Here is a 27183-nt window from a genome sequence, read left to right as displayed (position 1 = left end):
TGAGCTGAGATCATGCCACTACACTAAAAAAAAAAAAAAAAAAAAAAAAAAAAACAGGCTGCTTGGTAAGGATCTTGTGAGGACGCAGGGAGTCCCAGTCCTGCCAGGTGGTTACCGTTGATGATCCCTGCCCACCCTAGGCTCTCACCACCTCATGGTCCTGGGCCTTGCTGCTGCCTCTGCCTGATAAACACTTGTCCCTGAGTACCTTGGTCAAAACTGTACCCCAACCCCTGCCTGCCCCCACCAATTCTGCTTCTTGCCCATCTGCCCCACTAGAAGGTGAACACCTGATGGACTTTGGTTTCCACTGTTGAATCCTCAGTGTGCCTGGCACATGGCTGGCGTCCTGGGGGAGAGGTTGCCCCTCGCCCCAAGCCAAGCCAAACAGGAGACTGTCATGTGAGCAGATCCAGACACTGGCCCCTGCAGACGCCCCTATCCTGGCTTTCAGCCTGGGCAGAGCCTGTGCCAGATGCTGGCTGGAGGCTGGATGAGATGACCAGATAGCCTGCCACACTGATGTCCTTCACTGGGAGCCTCAGTCCCTCCCAGTCACCCTTTCCCCAGGCTCCCGGCCACTTACCCTTGTGGGTTCTGGGTAGACTTCATTCACCCAGTTTACTGGAGCCAGGCCACCTGAAGTCAACTTCCCTCTCTCCTCAGCCTCCCCAGGAGCAACCTGTACCCCAGTGCAGCCCATCCTGCTCCATCCCTCATGGCCTCCATTCCCCCTTCTCCCTCCACCCTCCCCATCCCTGCTGGCCCCCAGAAGAGGATGGGTCCAGGTTTTGGGGGTTCTGAAGTAAACGACATGGGAGCCATCCTTTTTTTTTTTTTTGAGACAGAGTCTCGCTCTGTCACCCAGGCTGGAGTGCAGTGGCGCAATCTCGGCTCACTGCAAGCTCCACCTCCTGGGTTCACGCCACTCTCCTGCCTCAGCCTCTCCGAGTAGCTGGGACTACAGGCGCCCACCACCACGCCCGGCTAATTTTTTTTGTATTTTTAGTAGAGACGGGGTTTCACCATGGTCTCGATCTCCTGACCTCGTGATCCACCCGCCTCGGCCTCCCAAAGTGCTGGGATTACAAGCGTGAGCCACAGCGCCTGGCCAGCCATCCTTAAAGAATACAAAAAACAATGCGAAATTATGTGAAGAGTCCACTGCCGCCTTGAGCAATGGCAGCCCTGGGGCTGAGGAAGGTCAGGGCAGGGGATGCCACCCACTGCTGCCCCATCCCCGGGGCCTGGTCAGGCAGGAGGGGGCCTTTCCTGACCCCCAATCCTTTGGAGGCAGACCCTCTTCCTGTGCACCATCTGGCAGAAGCCCCTATGACAGCCTTGGACCCTTCTGTTCCTGCTGTGGGGACATCTCTTCCCTTTGGTCTTAGCCCAAGCGAAACTGCCTCTAGGACCATTCTGGGTGCCCTAAGGGGCCTTCCCAGCTTTGGCCTTAGTTATTGCTGGTTAGGCCTGGGGTGAGGTGTGGGTGTGAGATCTTGGCCCCTGAATCTTCAGGGTCATATCTGGGGCCTGCCCTGAGAAATTGCACAACCTGTCAGCTGAAGGAAACCACAGCCCTGGTTTTGTTTTCTCATCTCTGAAACAGGGAAGCTCTCCTGCAGGCAGTGCCCAGGCCCAGGGTAGACAAAGGGTTTCCATGCCACAGACGAGGCAGCTGCTGGAGCTCCCTACACAGCGGGACACGCGAAGGGCACCTGCTGTGTGACCTGGGGCCCACGATAGTCACTGGATGCCTCTGCAGAAGCGGGTGACTGCCTCCACTCTAGAAGATTCTACTGAGGCCTGGCTCAGTGCCTGGCTTGTGTGTGCGCCATCTAGATCAAGCATTATTATGCTAATGATCATATCCAAAAACTCAGCTCAAGCATTATTATGTTAATGATCTTATCCCCCCCTCCCCCTGCCAAAGAAAAAGAACTGGGCAGCTCAAGGCCGCTTCTGTGGGTGTGGCTGGTGGGCACTTCGAAACAGTTGGGTTTGCAAAATAACCCCGGGAGAAGTTACAGAGCTTAAGAAATCCCCCAAGTTCCCATGATCCTTGCTTCCCTTTGCAGTCGCCCTTGGTGCCCTGTACTTCACTGTGGTCCTGGACAGAAGAGCTGTGTTTTCCGGGAAGACTCGGCCAGGCCGTGTTCCGGGTCTCTGGATTCAAGTCCCAGGAGTCCTAACCAGAGAGCAGGTATGCGGGTGTGGGGAAGGGCTGCAGAGGACTCAGGTCCACACCGACCCTGGGCCAGGTGATCACACAGGAAGTATAAACAGGGACTGAACCTCAGAAAACAATAGCTGGGCCAGGTGCAGTGGCTTACGCCTATAATCCTAGTACTTTGGGAGGCCGAGGCGGGTGAAGTTTGAGACCCAGCCTGGGCAAAATGGCAAAACCTCATCTCTGAAAAAAAAAAATTATATATATATGAAGTAGCCGAGTGTGGATCTACCTGTAGTCCCAACTACTAGGGAAGCTGAGGTGGGAGGATCGCTTGCACCTGAGAGGTCAAGGCTGCAGTGAGCCGTGCGCCCGCCACTGGACTCCGGCCTGAGGAAAGGAATGAGACCCTATCTCAGAAAAACAAAACAATGTCTGGCACTTGGGGGGCCAGCAGGTTAGAGCAGCTGGTCGTGCATTGCCAGTTTACCTGACAGTGACCCGAGAGCTGAGAACTGGGTACAGGGCACATTGTTGGGATATTTGAGGCCTGAAGGCGCTGATGAGCAGCCACCAGTTCAGTAACTGCGCGCTGGGTGGGGCCCGCAGTTCCAACAAACACTACAAAGTCCGCTCCTGTGGCTTTGGCCGCCTCCCCCAACTCCCAGAGTCCTCCAGCCTTTGGGGTGCGCAAAACACCGCTCCCTGGTCCCCCTCGAGGTGCCCCAGGCCACCAGGTCCTCCCTCCATTGCCAGCCTTGGGAAGCGTAGACCCCTGAGGCCGTTCGTGGGCGTGCAAGGCGCACCTGGCCGCTAGAGGTGGGAGTGAGGCCGAGCGCGGTTCCCCCAGGCGCAGGGCCGCCCTCCCAGCCCCGACAGACAGCCCCGAGGGAGCCCAGCGCTGCCGCAGCTGCTCTAAGTTTCGGTTCCCAAATCCGCCTCGGCCCACACCGTGTCACAGCCTGGTAATTAGGGAAGCGGCGGCGGGCGGGGCCAGCTCCTGCGGGGCGCCTGCACTCCCCTGAGCCGGCCCACGTGGTCCAGGAGGTCCCGCCCGCAGTGGCGGTGAGTTGGGGGCGGGACGCCAGGCGGGGGCCACAAGGTCGGGGGTGCCTAGGCACAGACGTGGCGGGCGGACCCGGAGGCACCCTCTAGACGCGGCAGGTGAGTGGGGACGGGAGCCGAGGGCCGCCCTCCTCGGGGCGCCGACCCCTGCCTACCCGAGTCGCGGACGCCCGCCCCTGTACCCGCTGCCCGCCTCCACTCCCTGGCCACCGCTCTCCACCGCGGTTCGCCCCTCTTCCCCACCGCCCGCCTGTTTCCCGCCACGCCTGCCGCCTCCCGCCTGCGCGCCAGTGGGACCGGGCAGACCCGCGGGACGGCCCACGTGCGCGGCGGCGCGGCAGGGCGCATGCGTGGCGGGTGCGCCTGCGCACTGGGCGGGCGCGGCGCATTGCTGCTCGGCGGCGCCGGCGCCGGAGTCCTGGCGGCCATGGGGCAACGGGCGGCCAGGCCGCCAAGGGCCAGGTAGCGACAGCTGGCGGCGGCGGGGCCTGCGGGCTCGGTCCGGCATGTAGACGCTCCCGCAGGCGCCCGCGGCAGCGAACGGTGAGTGAGCAGCCCCGGCCTGCCGTCCGCCCGGTGTCGCCCGCAGCCTGAGGTCATCGCTGCCCGCGAGCGCGCGGCCAGGCGGGGAGACACCAGGCCGGCCCTGCCCATCCAGCCTGCGGAGGAAGCCGTGGAAGTGCTGACGGGCCGCCGCTCCGTCCCGAACGGGGCGCCAGGACGGCCCAGGGCAAGGCTCGGCCTTGGGGACGGGTCTGAGGGAGGCCGCTGTCCGGCCTGGCTCTCCCGGGCGGGGAAGGTGGGGCCGTCCAGCCCGGACCGCGCTTGTCAGTCGCCGCTGCGTGGGCGGCCAGGTCCTCGGTATCCGCCTTCCGTGGGTGGTTTCAGCAAGCAGGAGGGGTCTTTGACTCGTGAAAGCTTAGAGGGGCCCAAACCTAGTGGGAAAGTGTGAATAAAGGATTCTATACAGCAGTATTGGCATGGAATTCTCTAAAAACACATCTTTGATTTAGTGTCCAGTACTTGCCAGAAAATTCCAATAGTCTATGGTGATGTTCCTACAGGCGGCTGCCATCCAGTAGCCCAGATGTCAGCACCAGCCTTGAGCTCTAGGTCGTCGTTTTCTTTCTTAATTGTGGGAACAGGGCGTGCCCAGCTCCGAAGGCCTGGTGGAGTTTTCCTTCCCAGGCCAAGGACCACCCGTACCCTCCCATCCCTCCTCCCCAAGCAATGAGATTCCTTTTGGCTTCGATTCCGAGTAACAAGTTATTTTTCCTTTCTTGTTTTGGAACACACTAAGTTTTACATTCAAAAGTTCATTATTCTTGGCTCTTGATGGGAATACATTTCAAAACTCTTCTTGTGTTCCATGTCTCTCTGACCTCCTTAGTTGGCCTGAAACTGACATATTTGCCTTAATAAGTTTTTTTTCCTTCTTATGTCATCTTGTCTAAGAAGTAAGTTACTTTAACATCTTGTTAGATAATTCCCTTCAAGTACTTATTCCCCTGAACATTGTCCTCTCAAGCCTCTGGAAATTTCCTGTCCCCTTGGAACTTCTCTGTAAGGCCTGTTTGTTCTCAGCAGTGTGACTTCACTGGGACTTTTGCAGCCACTTCATGGCGTTAGCACGCTGGTTCCAAGCTACTTGAGGAATCACAGGTGCCACCGCAGTACCCAACAAAATAGCTTCATCATTTGGAGGTGTCCCCTCGAGATGTTTCTGTGTGTATGTGTGTGTGTGTGTTAGAAACAGGGCCTCACTCTGTCCCCCCAGGCGTGTTTATAGTGGCATGATTATAGCTCACTGTAACCTCAAATTCCTGGGCTCAATTGATCCTCCCACCTCAGCCTCCTGAGTAGCTGAGATTACAGGTCTGCACCACCACACCTAGCTGATTTGTAAAATTTTTTGTAGAGATAGAGTCTCACTGTGTTATCCAGGCTGGTCTCAACCTCCTGGCCTCAAGAGATCCTCCTGCCTCCACTTCCCAAAGTGCTGATCTTACAGACGTGAGCCACTTTGACCAGTCTTTTTTTTTTTTTTTTTTTTTTTTTTTGAGACGGAGTCTAGCTTTGTTGCCCAGGCTGGAGTGCAGTGGCACAATCTCGGCTCACTGCAACCTCCGCCTCCTGGTTCAAGCGATTTTCCTGCATCAGCCTCCCGAGTAGCTGGGATTACAGGCGCCCACCACCACGCCCAGCTAATTTTTGTATTTTTAGTAGAGACGGGGTTTCACTGTGGTGGCCAGGCTGGTCTCGAACTCCTGACCTCATGATCAGCCCACCTCGGCTTCCCAAAGTGCTGGGATTACAGGTGTGAGCCACCGCGTCTTGCCTCACTTTGACCAGTCTTTTTGTTTGTTTTATTTGAACTCGGAGGTGGGTTTATGTTGCTTCAGTTGGCAGCCCGCTGTTTGGTTCCAAAACAGCGTTTTCTTCTTGAAACAACTGCTGTAAGCAGTTAGATTTCCAGGCTAGCACAAAAACCTGTTTGATTCATAAATGCTTATAGTGAGGGTGTCCCAGAAAGTTGGCCAAGTCAAGAGCAGTTCTTGTGGAGTGGAGGCGGTGAACAAATAGGGGGAAAGTGGCGCTTGTGATGAAAACAGAAAACAATAGTTGATTTTATTGCGCTTCACGCTTGAGGAAATGTAGGTCTCACTTGGAGAATTAAGAGGCAGGTGGGTGTTTGTGGGAGTTGACGGCCCTGCATCTGGATTACCTCCAGTCTGCAGGTGTGGTAGGATGACAGCAAGAGGGAGTGTTGAGCACACAAGCCCAGCACTTGGGGGAAGGCTGTGTCATGGCAGGAAGGTGGTATATACCTGTTGACAGTCACTGCCCAGCTTCAGCCGTTCTGGACAAGTGGATGTCAGTAATGCTTTAGCTTATAACCCCAGGATTTCATTTCTACTCTCTGTGCTGGTGGCTTATCATTTGCAATCTTTCCTGGCCCACAATTGCAAAGGTCCTAGCATTAATGCATGGGAATGGGGAAGTGAATAAAATGTGTGTGTGTGCTTCAGACAGATGGTGAAAAGTGTTCAGAGAAAAAGCGAAATTGAGCCAGGTGGGATGTGAGGATGCCACGCACACTTTGTGCAACTGAAGAGGTGGGGTGATGCCTGGCCTTACCATTCAGAACTGCCCAGACCCCTGTTTTCTTCTTCTGCCCCTGAGTAGGTGGAGCCACATCTAAAGAAGGCCCCCTTCAGACCTGTAATCTGCTTAGGTTTAATGAGATCACAGGGTCAAGCCCTGTGGTCACATGGCTGTAGCACTTTCCAGAAAGTCTTTCTCAGTTTGTATACTGCCAGTGTGCATGCCAGCACTGGGCATTATTTACCGGGGTGAGATGAGATGGGTAATTTAGTGGGCAGTGAGCTTTTTCCCACTCAGGGTTGAGGTTGAATGTTTCCCCATTTCTGTCACTAAATAAATTTTCCTTTTTCATTTAGTGTTTCAACAAATATTGATTGAGTTCTTACATGGGAACGAACTCATGTATATTATGTTTGTATTTGTGTGTGTGTGACTTTTGTTCATGTTCTTTGTACATTTATTTATTGGCATCTTAATGTTTTCCTTGCTATTTTGTATAAGTTCGTTATATTTTCTTATTGTGCTCTAGTACTTTTTTCTAATAAAACTTCCTAATACAGAAGTTTTAATTTCTTTTCTTTTTTTTTTTTTTTTTTTTTTTGAGGCAGAGTCTCACTCTGTCGCCCAGGCTGGAGGGCAGTGGCGTGATCTCAGCTCGCTGCAACCTCTGCCGCCTGGGTTCAAGCGATTCTCCTGCCTCAGCCTCCTGAGTAGCTGGGATGACAGGCGCCTGCCACCGCGCCTGGCTAATTTTTTTGTATTTTTAGTAGAGCCGGAGTTTCACCATCTTGGCCAGGCTGGTGTTGAACTGCTGATCTCGTGATCCGCCCGCCTCTGCCTCCCAAAATGCTGGGATTACAGTCCTGAGCCGCTGTGCCCGCCCTACAAAGGTTTTTTAAAATTAGATTCATGCTGTGAGGAATTTGAATGCACTTTGGTGCAACTAGCATTGTGTGTCCTTTTAAAACAGTTAACATACCAAACAAACAAATGTCAGTCCTGATTCTCGCCGTTGTCAAAAAATACACTGGTGGCCGGGCGCAGTGGCTCACGCCTGTAATCCCAGCACTTTGGGAGGCCAAGGCAGGCAGATCATCTGAGGTCGGGAGTTTGAGACCAGCCTGACCAACATGGAGAAACCCCTCCATGTTGGAGAATTAAGAGGCAGGTCTCCACTAAAAATATAAAATTAGCTGGGAGTGGTGGCACACACCTGTAGTCCCAGCTACCTGGGAGGCTGAGGCAGGAGAATCACTTGAACCTGGGAAGCAGAGTTTGCGGTGAGCCGAGATCACGCCACTGGAGAATCACTTGAACCTGGGAAGCAGAGTTTGCGGTGAGCCGAGATCACGCAACTGCACTCCAGCCTGGACAACATCAGTGAAGCTCCATCTCAAAAAAAAAAAAAAAAATACACTGGTTGTGGTATTGGAGATGCTTGTTAAATACGTGTGTGTATGTGTGTGTGTGTGTGTGTGTGTGTGTGTGTATATATATATATATATATATCAGGAGAATTGCTTGAACCCTGGAGGCAGATGTTGCAGTGAGCTGAGATTGCGCCATTGCACTCCAGCCTAGGGGACAAGAGCGAGACTTCGTCTGGGGAAAAAAAAGGAAATAATCATAAACTAATTCATAGGAAGTTGTAAAAATAGTACAGAGAGACCCCTGTGCCCTTCACCAGCTCCCTCTGTGTTAACATCTTTTTTTTTTTTTTTTTTTTTTTTTGAGACGGAGTTTGGCTCTTGTTGCCCAGGCTGGAGTGCAGTGGCATGATCTCAGCTCACCGCAACCTCCCCCTCCCAGGTTCAAGTGATTCTCCTGCCTCAGCCTCCCGAGTAGCTGGGATTACAGGCATGCGCCACCACACCGGGCTGATTTTTTGTATTTTTAGTAGAGACAGGGTTTCCGCATGTTGGTCAGGTTGGTCTCAAACTCCCGACCTCAGGTGATCCGCCCGCCTCGGCCTCCGAAAGTGCTGGGATTACAGGCATGAGCCACCGTGTCCGGCTCTTGTGTTAACATCTTACACCTCCATATACCTCCATAGTACAATATCAAAACCAGGGAATTGAAATACTGCTAACTAAACTATGGACCTTATTCAGGTTTCACCAGTTCTACATGTGTGTATGTGTGTATGGCTCTGTTCAGTGTTACCTCATAAATTAATTATATAACCACCACCACTAGCAAGACACAGAACTGGTCTTGAACTCCTGAACTCAAGCAATCCTCCTGCCTCAGCCTCCCAAAGTGCTGGGATTACAGGCATGAGCCACCACACCCAACTGCATTTTAATTTTCTTAACAGTGTTTTGGCTAGGCACAGTGGCTCACGCCTGTAATCCAATCACTTTATGATGCTGAGGCAGAGAGATTGCTTGAGCCCAGGAGTTCGAGGTCAGCCTGGGCAACATGGCAAAACCTCATCTCTACAAAAAAATACAAAAATTAGTCAGGCATGGTGGTGCATGCTTGTAGTCCCAGGTACTCAGGAGGCTGAGGTGGGAAGATTGAGCACAGTAGGTAGAGGCTACAGTGAGCCATGATTGCACCACTGTACTCCAGCCTGGGTACAGAGTAAGACCCTGCCTAAAACAGAAAAAAAAAAAAAACAAAAATCAGGGTTCCATTAAGTATAAAAGATGTTAATCACCACTAAGACTTTTTCCAGCTGGGTGTGGTGGCTCATGCCTGTAATCCCAATACTCTGGAAGGCCAAGGTGGGAGGATCACTTGAGACCAGGAGTTTGAAACTAGCCTGTGCAACATAGGGAGACCCCATCTCCACCAAGAAAAAAAAAAATTATCCAGGTGTGGTGGTGCATGCCTGTAATCCCAGCTACTTGGGAGGCTGAAGTGGGAGGATTGCTTGAGCCTGGGAGGTTGAGGCTGCAGTGAGCTGAGATCACACCACTGTACTCCAGCCTGGGCAACAGTGGGAGATCCTGTCTCACAAAAAGACAGAAAAAAATAAAATTTCCAACACTTTCTTCTAAAAAGTTTTGTAGTTTTAGTCCTCACATTTAGGTGTATAATCCATTTTGAGTTAATATTTGTATGTAGTATGAAGAAGTGGTTGGGCTTCATTCTTTTAGACGTGGCTGTCCAGTTGTTCAGAACTATTGGGTGAAAAGATTATCCTCATGTTGAGTCACCTCAGCACCTGTCAAAAATTCACAGACCGCATGTGTGTGAGGGTCTGTGGTGTCTACCTTTGGGCTGGCCGTCCTGTTTCCTTGATGTGTATGTCCGTCTTGATGCTGCCACACTGTCTGGTTCCCGTAGTTTTTCAACAAGTCATGAACTTAGCCCTCCATGTTTGTTCTTGTTCAGTTTTTTCAGCTGGTCTAGATACTTTACATTTTCATGTGAATTTTATCAGCTTGTCCTTCCCTGTAGAGAAGGCTGCTTGGATTTTAATGGTTGTGTTTGGGTAACATTTGCAGATCAATTTGATGAGAACTAAGATCTCAATATTGAGTCCTCCAATCCATGAACATGGTGTCTCTCCATTTATTTAGGTTTCCTTTCATCTCTGTCAGCAATATATTGTAGTTTTCAGTGTGCAGTTCTGATATGTCTTTTGCCAAATATATCCCCACATATTTTATGTTTTTAATGCTATCATAGATCATATATTTATTTATTTATTTATTTATTTTTTTAAGACGAAATTTCACTCTTGTTACCAAGGCTGCAATGCAGTCTCGGCTTACTGCAGCATCCACCTCTCAGGTTCAAGCGATTCTCCTGCCTCAGCCTCCCAAATAGCTGGAGTTACAGGCATGCGCCACCATGCCTGCCTAATTTTTTATATTTAGTAGAGACAGGGTTTCACCATGTTGGTCAGGCTAGGTACAAACTCCTGACCTCAGGTGATCCACCCACCTCGGCCTCCCAAAGTGTTGGGATTACAGGCGTGAGCCACTGCACCCAGCCATAAATTATATTGTTGTTATTATTTTGAGACAGAGTCTTGCTCTGTCACCTAGGCTGGGGTGCAGTGGCGCCATCTCTGCTCACTGCAAGCTCCACCTCCCGGGTTCACGCCATTCTCCTGCCTCAGCCTCCTGAGTAGCTGGGACTACAGGCACTGCCACCATGCCCGGCTAATTTTTTGTATTTTTAGTAGAGACACAGTTTCACTATGTTAGCCAGGATGGTCTCAATTTCCTGTTGTCTATTGCTAGTATATAGAAATACAATTGATTTTTGTGTATTGAATTTGCCTTCTGAAACCTTGCTGATAAACTCACTTATTTGTTTTTCTGCATAGAAATGTGATGCCATCTGCAAGTACAACTTCACTTGTTCCTTTTCTTATTTTGTTTAACAGACCTACATTCTATGCCAAACCTTTTCTGTCACTGTACCTTTTATTTTTTTCTTATGTTATCGCACTGGCTGTGGCCTCTAGCATAGTCCTCAGTAGGAGTAGTTACGCCAGACATGTTTTTGTAGGTTCTGGTTTTCATTGAATTTTTCATGGTTTTTTTTCTTTTTTTCTTTTTTCTTTTTATTGAGGCAGAGTCTCACTCTGTCACCCAGGCTGGAATGAGTGGTGCGACCTCAGCTCACTGCACCCTCCGCCTCATGGGTTCAAGCAATTCTCCCGTTCTCCTTCCTCAGCCTCCTGCGTAGCTGGAATTACAGGTGCCCACCACCACTCCAGGCTAATTTTTTTGTTTTTGTTTTGGTTTTTTTTTTTTTTTTTTTTTTTTTTTTTTTTTTTTTTTTTTTTTTTTTTTTTTTTTTTTTTTTTTTTGAGTGCTGGGATTACAGGCGAGAGCCACTGCTCCCGGCCATTTTTTTGTATTTTTAGTAGAGACAGGGTTTCACCCTGTTGGTCAGGCTGGTCTAAAATTCCTGACCTCAAATGATCCACCCGCCTCGGTTTCCCAAAGTGCTGGGATTACAGGTGTGAGCCACCGCACCTGGCCAGAGTCTTTCTTTTCTCAAGATAGGGTCTCGCTCATGGGCTACCATGCCCGGCTAATTTTTTTTTTCGGTAGAGAAGAGTTCAGAGTGGTCTTGAACCCCTGGCCTCAACTGATCCTCTCTCTCCAGCCTCCCAAAGTGCTGGGATTACAGGCAGGAGCCACCACACCTGGCCACACAGTGTGACTTTCTATTTTGTTCTTTTTTAAAACAATTTTTTTTGTTAATATTACTTTACAAAAAAAACTTTGAGATGAAGTTTCACTCTAGTCGCCCAGGCTGGAGTGCAATGGCATGATCTCGACTTACTGCAGCCTCCACCTCCCGGGTTCAAGCGATTCTCCTGCCTCAGCCTACCGAGTAGCTAGGACTACAGGCACCCACCACAGCTAATTTTTGTATTTTTAGTAGAGACGGGATTTCACCATATTGGTCAGGCTAGGCTGGTTTCGAACTCCTGGCCTCAGGTGATCTGCCTGCCTCCACCTCCCAAAGTGCTGGGATTGCAGGTATGAGCCACGGCACCCAGCCAAAAACCTGGAGTAGTTCTTAAATATCTTTGGATGGAAACAGTCTATTTGCAAAGTACTTTGGTAAATTGGACTTCAGCCATTTTTTCCCCTTGATGAAATGGAACATATATATGTGTAAATTATTATTGTTTCATACATATTTATTTACTTTATTTACATTATTTATTTTATTAAATTAAGGCATCAGTGTTTTTCTGACCGAAGTTCTCATTTCCTGACAATGGAAATGGAACAAGAAAAAATGACCATGAATAAGGAATTGAGTCCAGACGCGGCTGCGTACTGCTGCTCGGCCTGCCACGGCGACGAGACGTGGAGTTACAACCACCCTATCCGGGGCCGGGCCAAGTCTCGCAGCCTGTCTGCCTCGCCCGCCCTGGGGAGCACCAAGGAGTTCAGGTACAACCAGGAGGGATGGTTCCTCTTTTTTTTCTCATCTGATTTCATAATACTCTTTCTTAAAACGATTATGAAGAATTCTCCTGAGTACTCTGTGTCGATGCATCCAGAAGGTGAGGCTGGGTCCTTGCCCAGGTGAAGCTGTGCCCTTGAAGGGGGATCCTGGCCTGTGGGCACCTGCCTGGCGCACATTCCCAGGTGCCAGCACAGGCGCAGGGTGCCATCGTGTTTCTTTATCTGTCTGTATCAGCACAGAACCATCTAACTGGCGCCCACGCTGACCCTTGATGTTAGACTGAAGCAAACTTAGAGAGGAAACTTTTTTTTTTTTTTTTTTTTTTGAGACGGAGTCTCGCTCTGTCCCCAGGCTGGAGTGCAGTGATGCGATCTCGGCTCACTGCAAGCTCCACCTCCCGGGTTCACGCCATTATCCTGCCTCAGCCTCCCGAGTAGCTGGGACTACAGGTGTCCGCCAACACGCCCGGCTAATATTTTATATTTTGAGTAGAGACGGGGTTTCACCGTGTTAGCCAGGATGGTCTTGATCTCCTGACCTCGTGATCCACCTGCCTCGGCCTCCCGAAGTGCTGGGATTACAGGCTTGAGCCACCGCGCCTGGCCGAGGAAACTTTTTTTTTGAGACGGAGTCTCGCTCTGTCCCCCAAGCTGGAGTGCAGTGGCGCAATCTTGGCTCACTGCAACCTCCGCCTCCTGGGTTCAAGCGATTCTCTTGCCTCATCCTCCCAAGAAGCTGGGATTACAGGCATGCACCACCATGCCCAGCTAATTTTTGTATTTTTGTAGAGACGGGGTTTCACCATGTTGGCCAGGCTGTTCTTGAACTCCTGACGTCAGGTGATCTGCCCATCTCAGCCTCCCAAAGTGCTGGGATTACAGGTGCGAGCCACTGCGCCCGGCCTGGAAACATTTGCTCTACAGAAGTCACTGGGGTGTGAGGGGACATCCCTCTTGGCTCTGCTTGTTTTGAGAGGCGAAGGCTGGGGGGTTCTGCACGGTGACGCAGGGCTGGTGGAGCCAGAGTCATGAGTGTGGCCTTGGGCGGGCCCAGCCCTCTCACATGTTGGGCAAGTGGCTCCCTCCTGTGCCAAGAGTGCCCACAGCGCTCACCCTTGCACAATGCTGCTTGAGCAACAGTGCCCCGGGCTTTGCATGATGGTAGCCGTACAAGCACAGCTGTGATGGTGCCTGGGGATGTTGCTCTCGGTTCTGGTAACAGTAAATGTGGTGAGTTTTAGGTGGAAGCTTGCCAGAGCCAGCGCTGCCTAACACAAGGATCATAACTATCAAATGCAAGGGGGGCTTTTTGGTGAAAATAGTCTTAGAAAGCATGTTGTCTTACACAGTGAGATGGGAGAGCCTACAGCGCCTCTGACTTGGTGGCAGCAGTGGAGAAACAGGCTACTCCTACATTTTCTGTCTACAAAGTCACTGCCTGAGCCAGGAGGCTATGAGGCTGGTGGCTGCCTTCGCCCCACAGGCACCGCGTCACCACTCAGCTTTCCTCGGATGCCTCGTTGTCAGTGGGGGTCGTTGTCCTGTACCTCCAGGCCACCCCAGCGCAGTGACTGCACGAACAGAATTGCTTTGGGTTTTTTTTTTTTTTTCCTGTGGGTTCTTTGGCATAACGCACCATTTGTGTTTCATTCTGAACCTGATGACAGCAGCCCTAGGTCAGAGGTTGTCTCCATAGTGAGTGACAGGCACCTTCAGGGTCAGGTCGGGGAGGAGGTAGCCAATACGTCCAAGCACAGCCTGTCCTTGGGAGGAAACATTAAATCCCAACACCCACTTTGAGAAACATAGTTTTCCGCAATAGTCTTTTCAGTTCTTAAGTAAAGTTCTTTTGTAATGTACTTCCTTTTTTTTTTTTTTGATATGGAGTCTTGCCCTGTCGCCCAGGCTGGAGTGCACTGGTGTGATCTAGGCTCACTGCAAGCTCTGCCTCCTGAGTTCAAGTGATTCTCCTGCCTCAGCCTCCTGAGTAGCTGGGATTACAGGCATGTGTCACCATGCCTGGCTAATTTTTGTATTTTTAGTAGAGATGGAGTTTTACCATGTTGGCCAGGCTGGTCTCGAACTCCTGACTTGAGGTGATCCGCCCACCTCAGCCTCCCAAAGTGCTGGGATTACAGGCGTGAGCCACCATGCCCGGCTAATTTTTTGTATTTTTATGTAGAGACAGGGTTTTACTGTGTTGGCCAGGATGGTCGGTCTCGATCTCCTGCCTCGTGATCCACCGGCCTTGGCCTCCCAAAGTGCTGGGATTACAGGCGTGAGTCACCGCGCCCGGCCTGTACATAACAATTTTTAAAAGGCCGAGGTAAACAAGTCCATGGCCACTGATGGCCACGCCTGTGTCACCTGTGGAGCAGCCCTTAGGGCACCACGGCTCTCCTGGGGTTGTCTGGCCCTGCGAGGCAGCAGAAAGCCGTGCTTCTGTGTTGGGACTTGAGGATTTTGTTGGGCCATTGCTTGGCCGGCTGTCTGCAAGTTTTCTGAGTGTGTGAAGGGACTGGGAGGCTCCTGGGCACCCAGGACAAGGGCAGCCTCAGCGCTGGACCCTGATGAGAGCAGGGGTCCTGACAGCATTCTCCCCAGGACACATGCGGCTGCCACAGCCCCTGGCTGGGTGATTTAACTGTGACCTGGTCATGTTTAAATCACTAGAAAAGTTGTTGAACTGTTCATCCAGCGTCTTTTATTCATTCATTCATTCATTCTGAGACAGTTTCACTTTTTTCACCCAGGCTGGAGTGCAGTGGCTCTATCTCGGCTCACTGCAACCACCACCTCCTGGGTTCAAGCAGTTCTCCTGCCTCAGCCTCCTGAGTAGCTCAGACTGCAGGCACACGCCACCACGCCCAGCTAATTTTTCTTTTTTTAGTAAGGGTGGGGGTTTCACCATGTTGGCCAGGCTGGTCTCAAACTCCTGACCTCACATGATCCGCCCGCCTTGGCCTCCCAAAGTGCTGAGATTACAAGTGTGAGCCACTGCGCCCAGCCTACATCTTTTTTATTGACATGAGTTCAGAGTGAACATTTGTGCTAGAATTTTAATCTAGGTGATTTAGAGATGAGATGTTGTCTAAGGTTTTGAGTCCCAAATGCAGATCTAGAGAGGGGTCCTGGGGAGACACTGAGGAATTCTGATCCCAGGCTGGCCCTGGCCCTGGCATTTTCCTTGTTTGGGCTGTAGCTCTCCCCGGCTTGGGTCATGATCTGAGGGGCGCGTGGGCATGCGTGCTCCTCACAGGTGCCGCTCCAGTGCAGCCATGGACCTGGGCAGAACCTTCCAAGGGCTGTTGTGCAGGCTGCTGGGCAGATGGAGTTGGCATCTTTCAAATTGCATGTATGCCTCAGCGTGTAACCTCCTCTATATCTGTGTCTGTCACTGCATGTCTGGTTTCAGGCCCTGGCGGCTCTGACACTGCCCTCTCCCCACAGGAGGACACGCTCTCTCCATGGGCCATGCCCGGTGACCACTTTTGGACCAAAGGCCTGCGTGCTGCAGAACCCCCAGACCATCATGTGAGTGCCGGGGGCCATGGGATGGGGGAGTCCTCGGGATGTGTGTGGAGTTGTGGGATCGCGGTGTTGAGGAAGATTCTAGCACTTCACGTGAGAAGTACGTTTTAGATCATTTAAACAAAAAGCCACATGGGCGTATTCCCTGAACCCCCTGAGTGCACGCATCCGAGCGGGGGCTCCCCAGCCGTGGCTTTTCCAGTGACTTTGAGAAAGTGGACGGCAGGCGAGCCGGGGCCTGGAGACCGAGTCACAGCCTGTGGGCGCGGCGGCTTCCACATGAGATCCTCAGGGATGCCTTTTTGTTTCTTTAAGAGGGAGTGAGAGCTCTGGGGTGGGTTGCGTTTGCTATTTGATGGTTCAGTTTGTCAACACATTCTGCCTGGAGGCCCGTCATAGTGTCTTAAGGGAAAAACACAACAGTGATGGATCTGATAGCTGTGCTTTATGTGTAAAGAATTATAATCCGGGTTGGGCGTGGTGGCTGACACCTGCAGTCCCAGCACCGTGGGAGCCCAAAGCAAGCAGATCACTTGGGCCCAGGAGTTTGAGACCAGCCCGGGCAACATGGTGAAAGCCCATCCCTACAAAAAATACAAAAATTGGCCAGGCGCGGTGGCTCACACCTGTAATCCCAGCACTTTGGGAGGCCAAGGTGGGTGGATCACAAGGTCAGGAGTTCAAGACCAGCCTGGCCAGTATGGTGAAACCCCATCTCTACTAAAAGTACAAAAATTAGCCAAGCATGGTGGCGGGTGCCTATAATCCCAGCTACTTGGGAGGCTGAGACAGAGAACTGCGTGAACCCGGGAGGCGGAGGTTGCAGTGAGCCGAAGATCGCACCATTGCACTCTAGCCTGGGCGACAGAGCAAGACTCAGATTCAAAAAAAGAAAAATACAAAAATTAGTAGGCATGGTTGCACACACCTGTAGTCCCAGTTGCTGAGGAGGCTGGGGTGGGAGGATCACCTGAACCTGGGAGGTTGAGGTTGCAGGGAGCTGTGATTATGCAAAGTGCATTCCAGCCTGGGCAACAGAGCAAGACTGTCTCCAAAGAAAAAAGTGAGCACCCAGCCAGCCCTGAGAGTCGTATTCTGCACCTGGTAGACGTCCTTATCGCCTCTTCCCCAGAGAAGCCTTTGCTTCTGGGACTGATGCCTCAGCTCTCAGGCCTCTGTGCAGAACGGGCTCTCTTCAGGGCCTCCTCCTTCACAGAGTCGCGGACGCTTTGCTTTCTGCAAGGGAGGACCATGCGGAAGGGCTGAGTGCTCCAGTGCGAGGGCTGCTGGGGCACTGTTGACCAGAAAGTGCAATGCGGCTGTGTGGTACGGGGGTGGCCACTGCATGGCCCTTTGCTGACAGGCACCGGTGCCGTGAAGGCTGGGGGCGCACAGCAGGGATGCGGCAGTGTGCGTCCCAGGCAGGACGGGCGTTGGCCTTGCCGCTCCAGACGCTGAGGGAGCCCCTTAGGATGGAAGTGACTCGCACTTGTGCTTTTGAGGCCCAGCCCTTTGAATGCCACTGGTTCCTGGAGTGTCTGTGACCTGTCACTGCTGCCAAATGCCTGAGGCTGGGGGGCCTGACCCCTGTTTGCTTTCCCTTATCCAGTCCATCTGCAGATTCTGTCACTTTGATCCCAAAATATACAAGCAGCTCCCCTATTGTCCGGCTGCCCTCCACTGTGTGGACTCCTGATCGCTCGCCGCGGCCTCACCATCCCTTCCCTGCACAGCAGCCACGTGGGTGACCCAGAGCGCTCCACTGCCCTCCCGGCCCCGCCGTGGCTCTGTCCTGCCGTCCTGTGCTTGCTGTGTCCCTGGCACCCCACCGGTACTCTCCCCCGCTGCGTTGTGCCCTCCTTGCACTTCCTGGTCCTGGCAGAACCGCTCCTTTGTCACTCGCCTCTCAGCCTCTGCCTTCACCAGCCATCAGTCACTCGGGCCAGGGCGGGGTCACCGGACAGGTGCATGTTCTGCCTCAGCCCTCAGATCAGGGCGTACTCAGTGGTCCCTGAGCTGCCTGAGGTCAGACAGCCCCGCAGGAGGAAGCGGTGGGTTTGTGGGGAAGCCTTGAGGGGCATGCAGCTTTCTTGGCCCCCTCATGGGAGCATGCCCCCTCTGGGCTCTGTGTCTCTGGGATCATAACCTCCCGCTTCCCATCCCCGCGGTGGAGGGGCAGGGCTTCCCATGCATCCGAACTTGTGTCTTCCCTGATAGTCCAGAGCAAGACCCTGTGGGGGGCTGGCGAGGAGGGCACTCGCTTCCTGTTTTGTTGTCCAGGGAACTGGTGGGCCTGTGTTGTGGTGGTACGTGAGTGCCCGCGTGTCACAGTGTGTGTGGCCACCCATGTGTGAGACAGTCTCGGTTGGAGCTGGCCAGGCAGGCCAGGCTGTGGTCATGCTGGCTTCATGCCACCCCCTGCCCTCTCCATGCAATGCCCACAGCCGTGTGTGCCTGCAAGGGCTGGTGTCCTGCTTTGCAGGTGACCCAGGAAGGGCTGGTTTGTGGTCACGCAGAGTGGTGGGTGCCTGGGCCCGTGCATGACGCTGCTGCTAGTGGCTCTGGCTAGGCTCAGCTGAGCCTCAGGGCTGGAATGGGTGCAGGCCGGCCCACTGGGTCAGTGGTGACTGTGGGAAGGAGAGCAGGGGGAGCCATGTGCAGAGCGGGGGCTTTGCTGGCTGACCAGGTCAGAGGACTGTGAGCCACCTGCACGCCCTTGGGCCGGAGCCAAGCAGAGTGACACAGCGGGCTGGGAGGGAACGCCCTTCCACCTGACTGTGGCCTGAGGGTGCCTTCCCTGGGGCCCAGCCGGTTCCGCAGGCCTGAGCGGTGGCTGGCGCAGTGCTGGGGCAAGGCTGGAGGCTGGGTACTTGGCCAGGTCTGAGGCCACGGGAACCGAGGGCTTGGTCCTGCCCAGCTCAGTTAGGAGCAGGGAGCTGAAGTGTGGCCTCTTTGCTGCTGAACTGAGGACTTTTTTTCAGTAGGGATTAGGCAGGAGGACCATGTGACGAATGAGGAAACTGTTTTGTTTTGTTGGATTTTTTAAGTGTCGGAAGCTGTTTTGACTTAGTTGCTTTTACAACAGCTTTACCAAGTTGCATCACAATTGTGTTTTGCTTTGAGTTTTGAGTATGAAGAGCTTAGGCTTCTAGTGTGGGCGCACAGTCGGGACCATACCAATGGGGCGGCCGCGTGTTCGCCAAGCGTGGCCTGGATGCTGTGGACACACCGGCCAGCTCCCAGCAGGCAGGGGCCCCCTCGCGAGCCACGTGTGTGACCCAGCAGGTGCTGAGCTCATAGGGGATGGCATGAGTGACCCCACGCCTCCCAGTAATGCCTGCGCAGGGTGAGTGCTGACCAGCTTCCGAAGGTCACGAGCGATGGGCTGAGGTCTGTGGCCCTGTGGCTGCCATCGGCGTCTGTGTTATGGTTCTGGGGGCTGTTAGTGGGACGGTCACACTCCCAGAGAAGTCACTGCTGGGAAGAGGCATAGCAGGCAGCAGCTTTCTCGATTGGGCAACTTGGAACTAGCTGGCTGGCACAGTGGTATAAGAACTTGCCCTGTGGGGCTGAGGACAGGTGGTGAGTGCTGACCACGGTGGCCAGCCCCGCCGTGCCCTCCCTTGGCTTCTGGGAACAGGAGCAGGCTCTGTGGTGTGTGTTCCCGGTTCTGGGTTGGGATGTTTTCTGTGACTAACGTGGTAATGGGAATCCCACCGGGGCGGGCCCTGCCTGTGGAGAAACACCGGGCACAGTGGTCGGGGTCGGAGCCAGCAAAGCGCAGGTGGCTATGTCAGGGCTGCCACAGACTTTTAAACCTGTGATGTTTACTGTGAGAGTGAGTGAGGTTGAAGTCCGTTCATGCAGGGAGGTAGTGAGCTGTGTGCAGGGCGGGAAGCGGGTCCTTGAGGGGTCCTGGGCTCACGTGGGGCCAGAAACCGTGTGCAGGGGATCCTAGGGACAGAGTCACCACGTCAGCTGGTTTGGGTTTTCGTGGGGGCCTGAGGAGGGCACCAAGCAAAGAGTGGCCCAGCCATAGGCTTCCGTGGTCATTTCTGCCCCACCAGCGTCACTGAGGAGCCAGGCAGGCAGGTGGCTGGGGGCTGTGAAGGGCTGCGGTGTGTGCAGTTGGATCAGCGTGGTGCCCGGGTGGGGGTTGTGGGCCTGAGCCTGCGTATGATGGGCCAAGCAGGTGAGAGGTGGTCATTCCAGACCCTACTGACCCCTGACTTTGTCTCTGTGGCCAGGCCTCTGGCACCAGGTGGCTGGGGGTGCCGCTGCAACCCTCGGCCCTGACCGTGGCCACCGAGCACGTTTCCCTGAAGGTGAAAACACCTTTTTAAAGATTTTTTTTTATTTTCTAAGTCATACACCTTTTCCACAAGCGGGAGATCGCAGCTGGTGTGAACTCTTTTCTCCTCCCCTACAGGCACATTCAGGACCCCGCGAGCCAGCGGCTGACGTGGAACAAGTCTCCGAAGAGTGTCCTTGTCATCAAGAAGATGAGAGATGCCAGCCTACTGCAGCCGTTCAAGGAGCTCTGCACGCACCTCATGGAGGCACGCGGGGCAGGGGGAAGGGGGCCTGGGGTGCACGTGGAGTTGGGGGGGCCTCCGTCCACATCACCGCCTTGTGAGACCACGGGAACCACCTCAAGTGCTGGGGAATGGCTGCTTGTCTGGAACTGGGGACTGAGTGGGGATCTGCCCAGGTGTCTGGGTTTGTGTGTGCTGCCATGACAAGCACCAGACTGGGTGACCAACAATGAGCTGGATGGGCTCGTGGCCCTGGAGGCCGGGAAGTCCCAGATCAAGGGGCCGCATCTGGCGTGGGCCTTCCTGCCATGTCTTCTCTGCAGAAGAGCAGGCGTGGGGGTTGCGGCACACAAGAGCCAGGAAAGCCACTCCCGAAATAACAGCCTTAGTCAATTCCTGAGAGGGAGCCCCCTCCACCCAGTCATCTCTTAAAGGTCCCGCTTCTTCATCCTGGTGCGTTGGCGATGAAGTTTCAGCGTGAGCGTGGGAGGGGCGGGCATGCAGGCCACGATACCAGGTCTCTGATTACAGTGCCCGTGAGTCGGGAACCTCTGAGCAGGAGGGTGGGATCTGCAGGTGGAATGAGCAGGTTGGCACTTTGCTTCCAGGAGAACAATATGATCGTGTATGTGGAAAAGAAAGTGCTAGAAGACCCTGCCATCGCCAGCGATGAAAGCTTTGGGGCAGTGAAGAAGAAATTCTGTACCTTTCGAGAAGGTGGGCTGTCAGCAGCTCTGTCTTTGGTTTCTCCAGCACAGTTCCCCGCCCCATTGGAAGCTTCTGGCACTGTTGCCCTCATCATTGGTGTCTGCGCACTGCGCCACAGGCCACGGTGTGACAGCCTCTTCTTGGTTTTGCTTTGTGTTCCCTAGATTATGATGACATTTCCAATCAGATAGACTTCATCATCTGCCTGGGGGGAGACGGGACGCTGCTGTACGCTTCCTCACTTTTCCAGGTGAAGCACTGACATTTCCAGACATGCACCAGGTTCTAGTCTAGGTGCCGCGTAACGAGGGGTCACGGTCTAGGTGCCGCGTAACGAGGGGTCGCGGTCTAGGTGCCGCGTAACGAGGGCTCGCGGTCTAGGTGCCGCGTAACGAGGGGTCGCGGTCTAGGTGCCGCGTAACGAGGGGCTCGCAATCTAGGTGCTGCGTAACGAAGGGCTAGCGAGCGCGGCTTCCATTGCTTTTCACCCCTTTATACGAGAGCAATCACCTAGAGCGGCCAGCACTGAGGCCCATGGTGGCAGCCCGGTGGGGCGCAATGGTGGGGCCAAGGGCAGTGTGGACACAGTGCTACGGCTGGGGGTGGCCAGAGCCCGCCTGGGACAGGAGGGAGTGGCGCAGGGTGGTGGGTCCTGGGAAACAACCTCGCCTACTGGCCCATCCCCTCTGGGCCTCCCTTGAGCTCCTCTTCCTGGTTTCTCGGCAGCACAGCTCTCCCCTGGGGCTGTAGGGCCACGCTGTGTGGGGGACCCTGGCTCTGCCCTTGGCCCGCTGCATGTTGGTGACACCAGAAATGGCCGCAGCCCGCCCTGCTTTTCTCCTCATCTCCCCATTAGCACCTGTGGGGCGTGAGGCTCTGACCCCGAAGCTGCCGCACACCCACCCCCGCTGGCTCCCCCACCCTCCGTGTCCGGGGGGCTCTGACCCCGAGGCTGCCTCCCATTCCCCCCCAACCCCAGCTGGCTCCCCTGCCATGCCCAGGGGGGCTCTGACCCTGAAGCTGCCTCCCACCCACCCTTGCCAGCTCTCCTAGCCCTCTGTGCCCAGGGGGCTGCTCAGCCCTGCCACCTTTGTTTCTCACCAGCTCCCCACACCCACCTTGGCCCTGGTGGCCCGGCCCACCCTGGCCTGAGACGTCCCCCTCTGCTTGCCCACATGGCCAGTCCCTCCTGCAGAGGGTCAGGGGTGCTGTCCCCACAGAGCTGGGTCCCTCCCAAGGTGCCGGTGGAAAGCCGGGTGGTGCAGGGGTGCACGGCGTGGGCGCTGAATGGCCTCTCCGTCGGCTCACAGGGCAGCGTCCCTCCGGTCATGGCCTTCCACCTGGGCTCCCTGGGCTTCCTGACCCCATTCAGCTTTGAGAACTTTCAGTCCCAAGTTACTCAGGTGATAGAGGGTGAGTTGGAATGTTCTGGAGCCCACAAGCAGCTCTGATCATGGCGCTGTTGTCTCGCGTGGTTGTGGGGGGTTTATTTTTATTTAATGATGCATGGAGCAACGTTTAAAGGTTTCTAGATTCAGGGATTTCTAAATCTTGAGTGGTTCAAACCTTTTTTACTAACACTGAGAAGTTTCAGCAGATCACAGGTTGAAGCTGCCATGTGTGTTGGGCAGAAGTGAGCTGATTCTCACTCTCAGAAGGCACAGAAGTGTCGGCCGGGCACAGTGGCTCATGCCTGTAATCCCAGCACTGTGGGAGGCTGAGGCGGGCGGATCACGAGGTCAAGAGATGAGACCATCCTGGCCAAAACAGTGAAACCCCGTCTCTACTAAAAATACAAAATTAGCTGGGTGTGGTGGTGGACGCCCGTAGTTCCAGCTACTTGGGAGGCTGAGGCAGGAGAATCACTTGAACCTGGGAGGCAGAGGTTGCAGTGAGCCGAGATCGCACCACTGCATTCCAGCCTGGGTGACAGAGCGAGACTGCATCTCAAAATAAAAAGAAAAAGGCACAGAAGTGTCAACTTGGGAGAAGAAAGGGCCCCCGACCCCGCTGGCCTCCCTGATGCATGCCCTCTGACTCCCGCCCGACCTCAGGGAACGCAGCTGTTGTTCTCCGGAGCCGGCTGAAGGTCAGGGTGGTGAAGGAGCTCCGGGAGAAGAAGACGGCCGTGCACAACGGGCTGGGTGAGAACGGCTCACGGGCTGCGGGCCTGGACATGGATGTCGGGAAGCAGGCCATGCAGTACCAGGTGAGTGGAGGCGCCTCAGCCTCAGGGGCCCAGGGTGGGGGGACTTAGGTCCCAGGGGTGAGGACCTTCCAGAGAGCCCAGCTGGGTGAGACGGGTATCTGCAAGCTGTGTGGCACCCCCCGCCCTGAGTGTGCAATGCTGTCGCCCTTCCAGGTCCTGAATGAGGTGGTGATTGACAGAGGCCCCTCCTCCTACCTGTCCAACGTGGACGTCTACCTGGACGGACACCTTATCACCACGGTGCAGGGCGACGGTAAGGCCCGCGGCGCTGTCCTGGGGCCCTGAGCGTCCCTCGGGCGGGAGTGACGCCTGCGCCTGTCCCTGTCAGGAGTGATCGTGTCCACCCCGACGGGCAGCACGGCGTATGCGGCCGCGGCCGGGGCCTCCATGATCCACCCCAACGTGCCGGCCATCATGATCACGCCCATCTGCCCCCACTCGCTGTCCTTCCGGCCCATCGTGGTCCCCGCAGGGGTCGAGCTGAAGGTCAGAGCCAACGACGCTCCTTTTCCGGTTTGTGAGTCATTTGACCCCGTGCAACACAAAGCCGGGACCTAGCACCCGGCTCTGCCATGCTGGCTCCAGCCTCAGACGCGGCCTTGCCATCCTAGGGCCGTCCCAGGGCCGTCCCGTGCCCCCTCAGATGCAAGCCCTCCCTTGCTGGTGCCCGAGATCTGTCCGTCAAGGTGCCCAGGGCCCGGGTCTGAGGGGCTTCCCGCCATTGTTGGTCTCTGGCGGTGCTGAGCTGGGACGGTGCCTGTAGGATGTGCACTCCACTGTCTGCAAGGCAGGGTCAGAACTGCCCAACCTTCGGCCTCTGGCGAGCACTTGGGGTGGGTGCCTAGAAGCGTCCTCCCCACAGCTGGGGGCCCACACCTCTCCCTGCTTGACCCTCAGATCATGCTGTCACCTGAAGCAAGGAACACAGCATGGGTGTCCTTTGATGGACGGAAGAGACAAGAGATCCGCCATGGAGACAGGTATGGGCTGCATGCCGGGCTGGGCACTGCCTGCCAACCTCCTCCCTGGGCCAGGCAGCACCTGCCCTCTTGGGGTTGGCCTGTAGACACAGCTTGTCCCCTAGAGCACCACAGGGCCTGAGTCCCTGGGTCTTGGAGCGTCACAGTCAGAGCACCCGTCCTGGGGGCAGCGGGTCGCATACGGTGGCACATGCAGGCCTGGCCCCAGCAGAGGCCTGAGGGCGTCCCCCCTCGCACTGCTGCCCGCCCCTGCATGAGGGCTGCCCTCCTGGGACCTCACCCCTGAGGGCCCTGGGGCAGAGTTTGTCAGTTCCCTGCACCGTCCCCCCCAGGACCTGGGGTGGCTGTATCCCAGCACCCATGGAGCACCCCTCAAGCCTGCCTCGGGGAGGGGCTGCCCAACCCCTCAGGAAAAGAGTCCCGGCCATTCCCAGGGAGGGAGGGAGGGTTCTTGGCCGGGGGTGGGCCTTTCTGGAAGCCCTGGCTCAGGCTGCTGCTCTCCTGTCCCAGCATCAGCATCACTACCTCATGCTACCCGCTCCCCTCCATCTGCGTGCGGGACCCCGTGAGCGACTGGTTTGAGAGCCTCGCCCAGTGCCTGCATTGGAACGTCCGGAAGAAGCAAGCCCACTTCGAGGAGGAGGAGGAGGAGGAGGAGGAGGGCTAGGTCGAGCCCCTGTCCAGGCCCGAATCCTTCCGCTGCCCTCCAAGCGCCCTCTGGGGACAGACCAATCTGTGTGTGTCTGTGACCGCCCCTGTCTCAATGGCACAGCCACTTCCTTCCTGTAGCTGGGTTAGAGCCTGGGTCTGCCTTTTGTCCAGATCAGCTGTTTTTTTAACATTTTAAGTCTGACTTTTTTTGCATTTCTAAAGAAGCCTGAGAAATGGGCTGGGAGTGCTTCTGTCCCGCTGACACCCCCGGTGGGTCCCTGGAGCGCAGCCGCCAGCTGCCACAATTTCCATGCCAGGATATTTTTCCACAAATCAGTCGGTTGAAATTCAGAGGAGTCAGAATGACTCGACCTGTCCTTCAGTGTTGAAAATAAATGTCTCAGCCAAAAACCTTCCTTGAGCTGCGATGCTTTTCCCCTTGGCCTGTGCCTCTTCCCCTAAAACTTCTGCAGGGAAACCCCTGGCGGAGGCGCCGTTGAAAGCATGGTCTTGCCAGTGGCTGGCAAGGTGGTTTTGTTCTGCTCAGTTTCTGGAGAGGGTTGGATGCGTCCCCTGCCATCCACCCTCCCCGCTTGAGGCCAGCACTGAGTCTAGGACCCTCAGCGGGAGGGGGCTGGCATCGCCAGTGACCCACACATTCCTCATGTAGCTTCTGCTCCCAGGAAGGTGGCTTAAATCCTGTATATACTTTTTAGAGATTCTTTTAAACTTTCTGAAGTGCTTATGTACATACTTTCTTGTACACACTTTTGTGAAGATTTCAAGGGGAAGGGAGTCGTCTGCCATTAAATGTTTACATTTGTGTTCTGCAAGACGCTGTCCTCAGGGACCATTCGGGGACCATTCTGTTCACTGCGATCTTGATGGTCCGGGAGACGGGGATTTCCGGGGCTAGTGATCGTGATCCCTTTTATTTTGCAACTGTAATGAGAACTTTTGACACTAACACAGCGAGGGGCTCAACACGCTGATTATTCTCCTGCCTCTCCCGTGAGTCTCCAGCCTGCCCAGCACCAGCAGCTGTGGAGCATGTGGGTGCTGCGTACCCCTGGGCCTGCGTCTTCCACAGGCACAGGTTTGTGGAGGCCGTGGTCGGAGCCTAGTGTCCTGGTTACTGCTGCCCGGGTGTCTGTTTTTGAGTAACTGCTCTCTGAGTTTTGCACATGAAGTCGCCCTCATCTGCTGGAGATTGATAGAAAAGGAAGGCACAAGACGTTCTCCTCTGCCCACGAGGAGCTTCCCACAGCCGCCTGGCCCAGCCTGGGCACGTTCTCCGAGGCATGTGTCTCCCTGCTCACCCTCGTCTGGGCACCTCAGCATCTGCGGACGTGAGCGTCCAAAAACTCAGAGTGTGATTCTGGGCAGTGGGCCTGGCTTGAAGTCCGCCATGACCCTGGGCACAGGGGAAGCCCAGCCGTGAGCTTAGGAGGAGAGAGGGACCAGCGCCCAGCGTTAGGGCCGGAAGACAGCAGTGTTCAGAATTCCAGCTGCTCATCTGTACACAAAAGGTGTGAACTGAGCTCTAAAGCGGCATGAGATGGGAATGATCTAGAAAACTGGATTTTTGAAGTAAATTTTAATGTTTCATATTAATTTCTTGAAAATTTATTAAATGTCATTGAAAGCCTTATTACGATTTCCAGATCCTTTCAATAAACAAGACTTGTAGAAAATAAGCTGGGTTAATAACAGTTTTCTTCTGATGCCGTGTAACCAACATAGAGGGGTCGGGCAGGGTCACCCCCATTAAATCCTAGCCCCAAAATGCCCAACCACCGAGTGGGGGGCCGGCAGGGCATCCTCCCCAAGGGGCTGTGTGGTGCCCCAGGGGCTGGGGGTGCCGCTGCCTCTTCTGGTCAAGAGGGGCAGTGCCCTAGCGGGGGTAGGGGTAGACAGAAGGGACTCAAACCCGAGGGGTGGTGTCGACTCGGGCAGGCTGTGTTGCTCCTGGAAGAGCCACTGGGACCAGGGGGATTGAGTCCCTGCATCCCCAGGGCCAGCAGGGCTGGAAGGGCCCCTCCATCCAGGCTGCCTAACTCAGAGGCAGCCACAAGCCAGGTGAGGACCCACTGGCCCCTGGGCCCAGCCTGGGCACCGACATCGGCCGGCCTCCCTCCAGTGACGTGGTCCTGCGCCCCCCAACCCCCCCACCCCGCACTGTCTCTGTTGTTGTAACAAGGCCCAGATGAATGTTGGTCAAGGCTTTGCCAGGAGCCAGTCTGCACTACACGCGTGCAAGTCCAGGAGAGACCAAAATGACCACCCTGTGGACACCTGCGCCTCTAGCACCCTGCCCCGTTTTGGGGACGTGAAA

At 54.8% G+C, this 27183-nt stretch overlaps 1 protein-coding gene across 3 annotated transcripts; it reads left to right on the top strand.

Annotated features, from left to right (window-relative positions):
- Positions 1-1960: 1960 nt before the first annotated feature.
- Positions 1961-26545, top strand: NADK (NAD kinase). 3 transcript variants are annotated; one of them, XM_012498426.2, is made up of 12 exons: positions 1961-2203; positions 12001-12219; positions 15685-15768; positions 20195-20324; positions 20909-21017; positions 21173-21258; positions 22319-22421; positions 23063-23217; positions 23371-23470; positions 23546-23703; positions 24115-24197; positions 24708-26545. In XM_012498426.2, the coding sequence occupies exons 2-12, from the start codon at positions 12041-12043 to the stop codon at positions 24862-24864; spliced, it is 1344 nt and encodes a 447-aa protein (XP_012353880.1). In that variant the 5' UTR covers positions 1961-2203; positions 12001-12040; the 3' UTR covers positions 24865-26545. The 3 variants fall into 3 exon arrangements, with proteins under 3 accessions (XP_012353880.1, XP_030660991.1, XP_003279755.1); XM_030805131.1 differs by lacking the exon at positions 1961-2203 and adding an exon at positions 3586-3778 and having other exon boundaries at positions 24708-26542; XM_003279707.4 differs by lacking the exons at positions 1961-2203; positions 12001-12219; positions 15685-15768 and adding an exon at positions 16818-19111.
- Positions 26546-27183: the final 638 nt, after the last annotated feature.

Source organism: Nomascus leucogenys, chromosome 24, assembly GCF_006542625.1.
Source record: "Nomascus leucogenys isolate Asia chromosome 24, Asia_NLE_v1, whole genome shotgun sequence".
Taxonomy (NCBI): Eukaryota; Metazoa; Chordata; class Mammalia; order Primates; family Hylobatidae; genus Nomascus; species Nomascus leucogenys.
Note: the sequence above shows the minus strand (reverse complement) of the source record. Positions and strands in the feature narration are given on the sequence as shown.

Excerpts from the sequence above, each read along its gene's own strand:
- NADK (XM_012498426.2), top strand. The coding sequence starts at position 12,041 with ATGGAAATGGAACAAGAAAAAATGACCATGAATAAGGAATTGAGTCCA. Across the intron at positions 21,018-21,172 it reads ATTCTGTACCTTTCGAGAAG|ATTATGATGACATTTCCAAT; the intron begins GTGGGCTGTCAG and ends TGTGTTCCCTAG. Across the intron at positions 23,471-23,545 it reads CACCACGGTGCAGGGCGACG|GAGTGATCGTGTCCACCCCG; the intron begins GTAAGGCCCGCG and ends TGTCCCTGTCAG.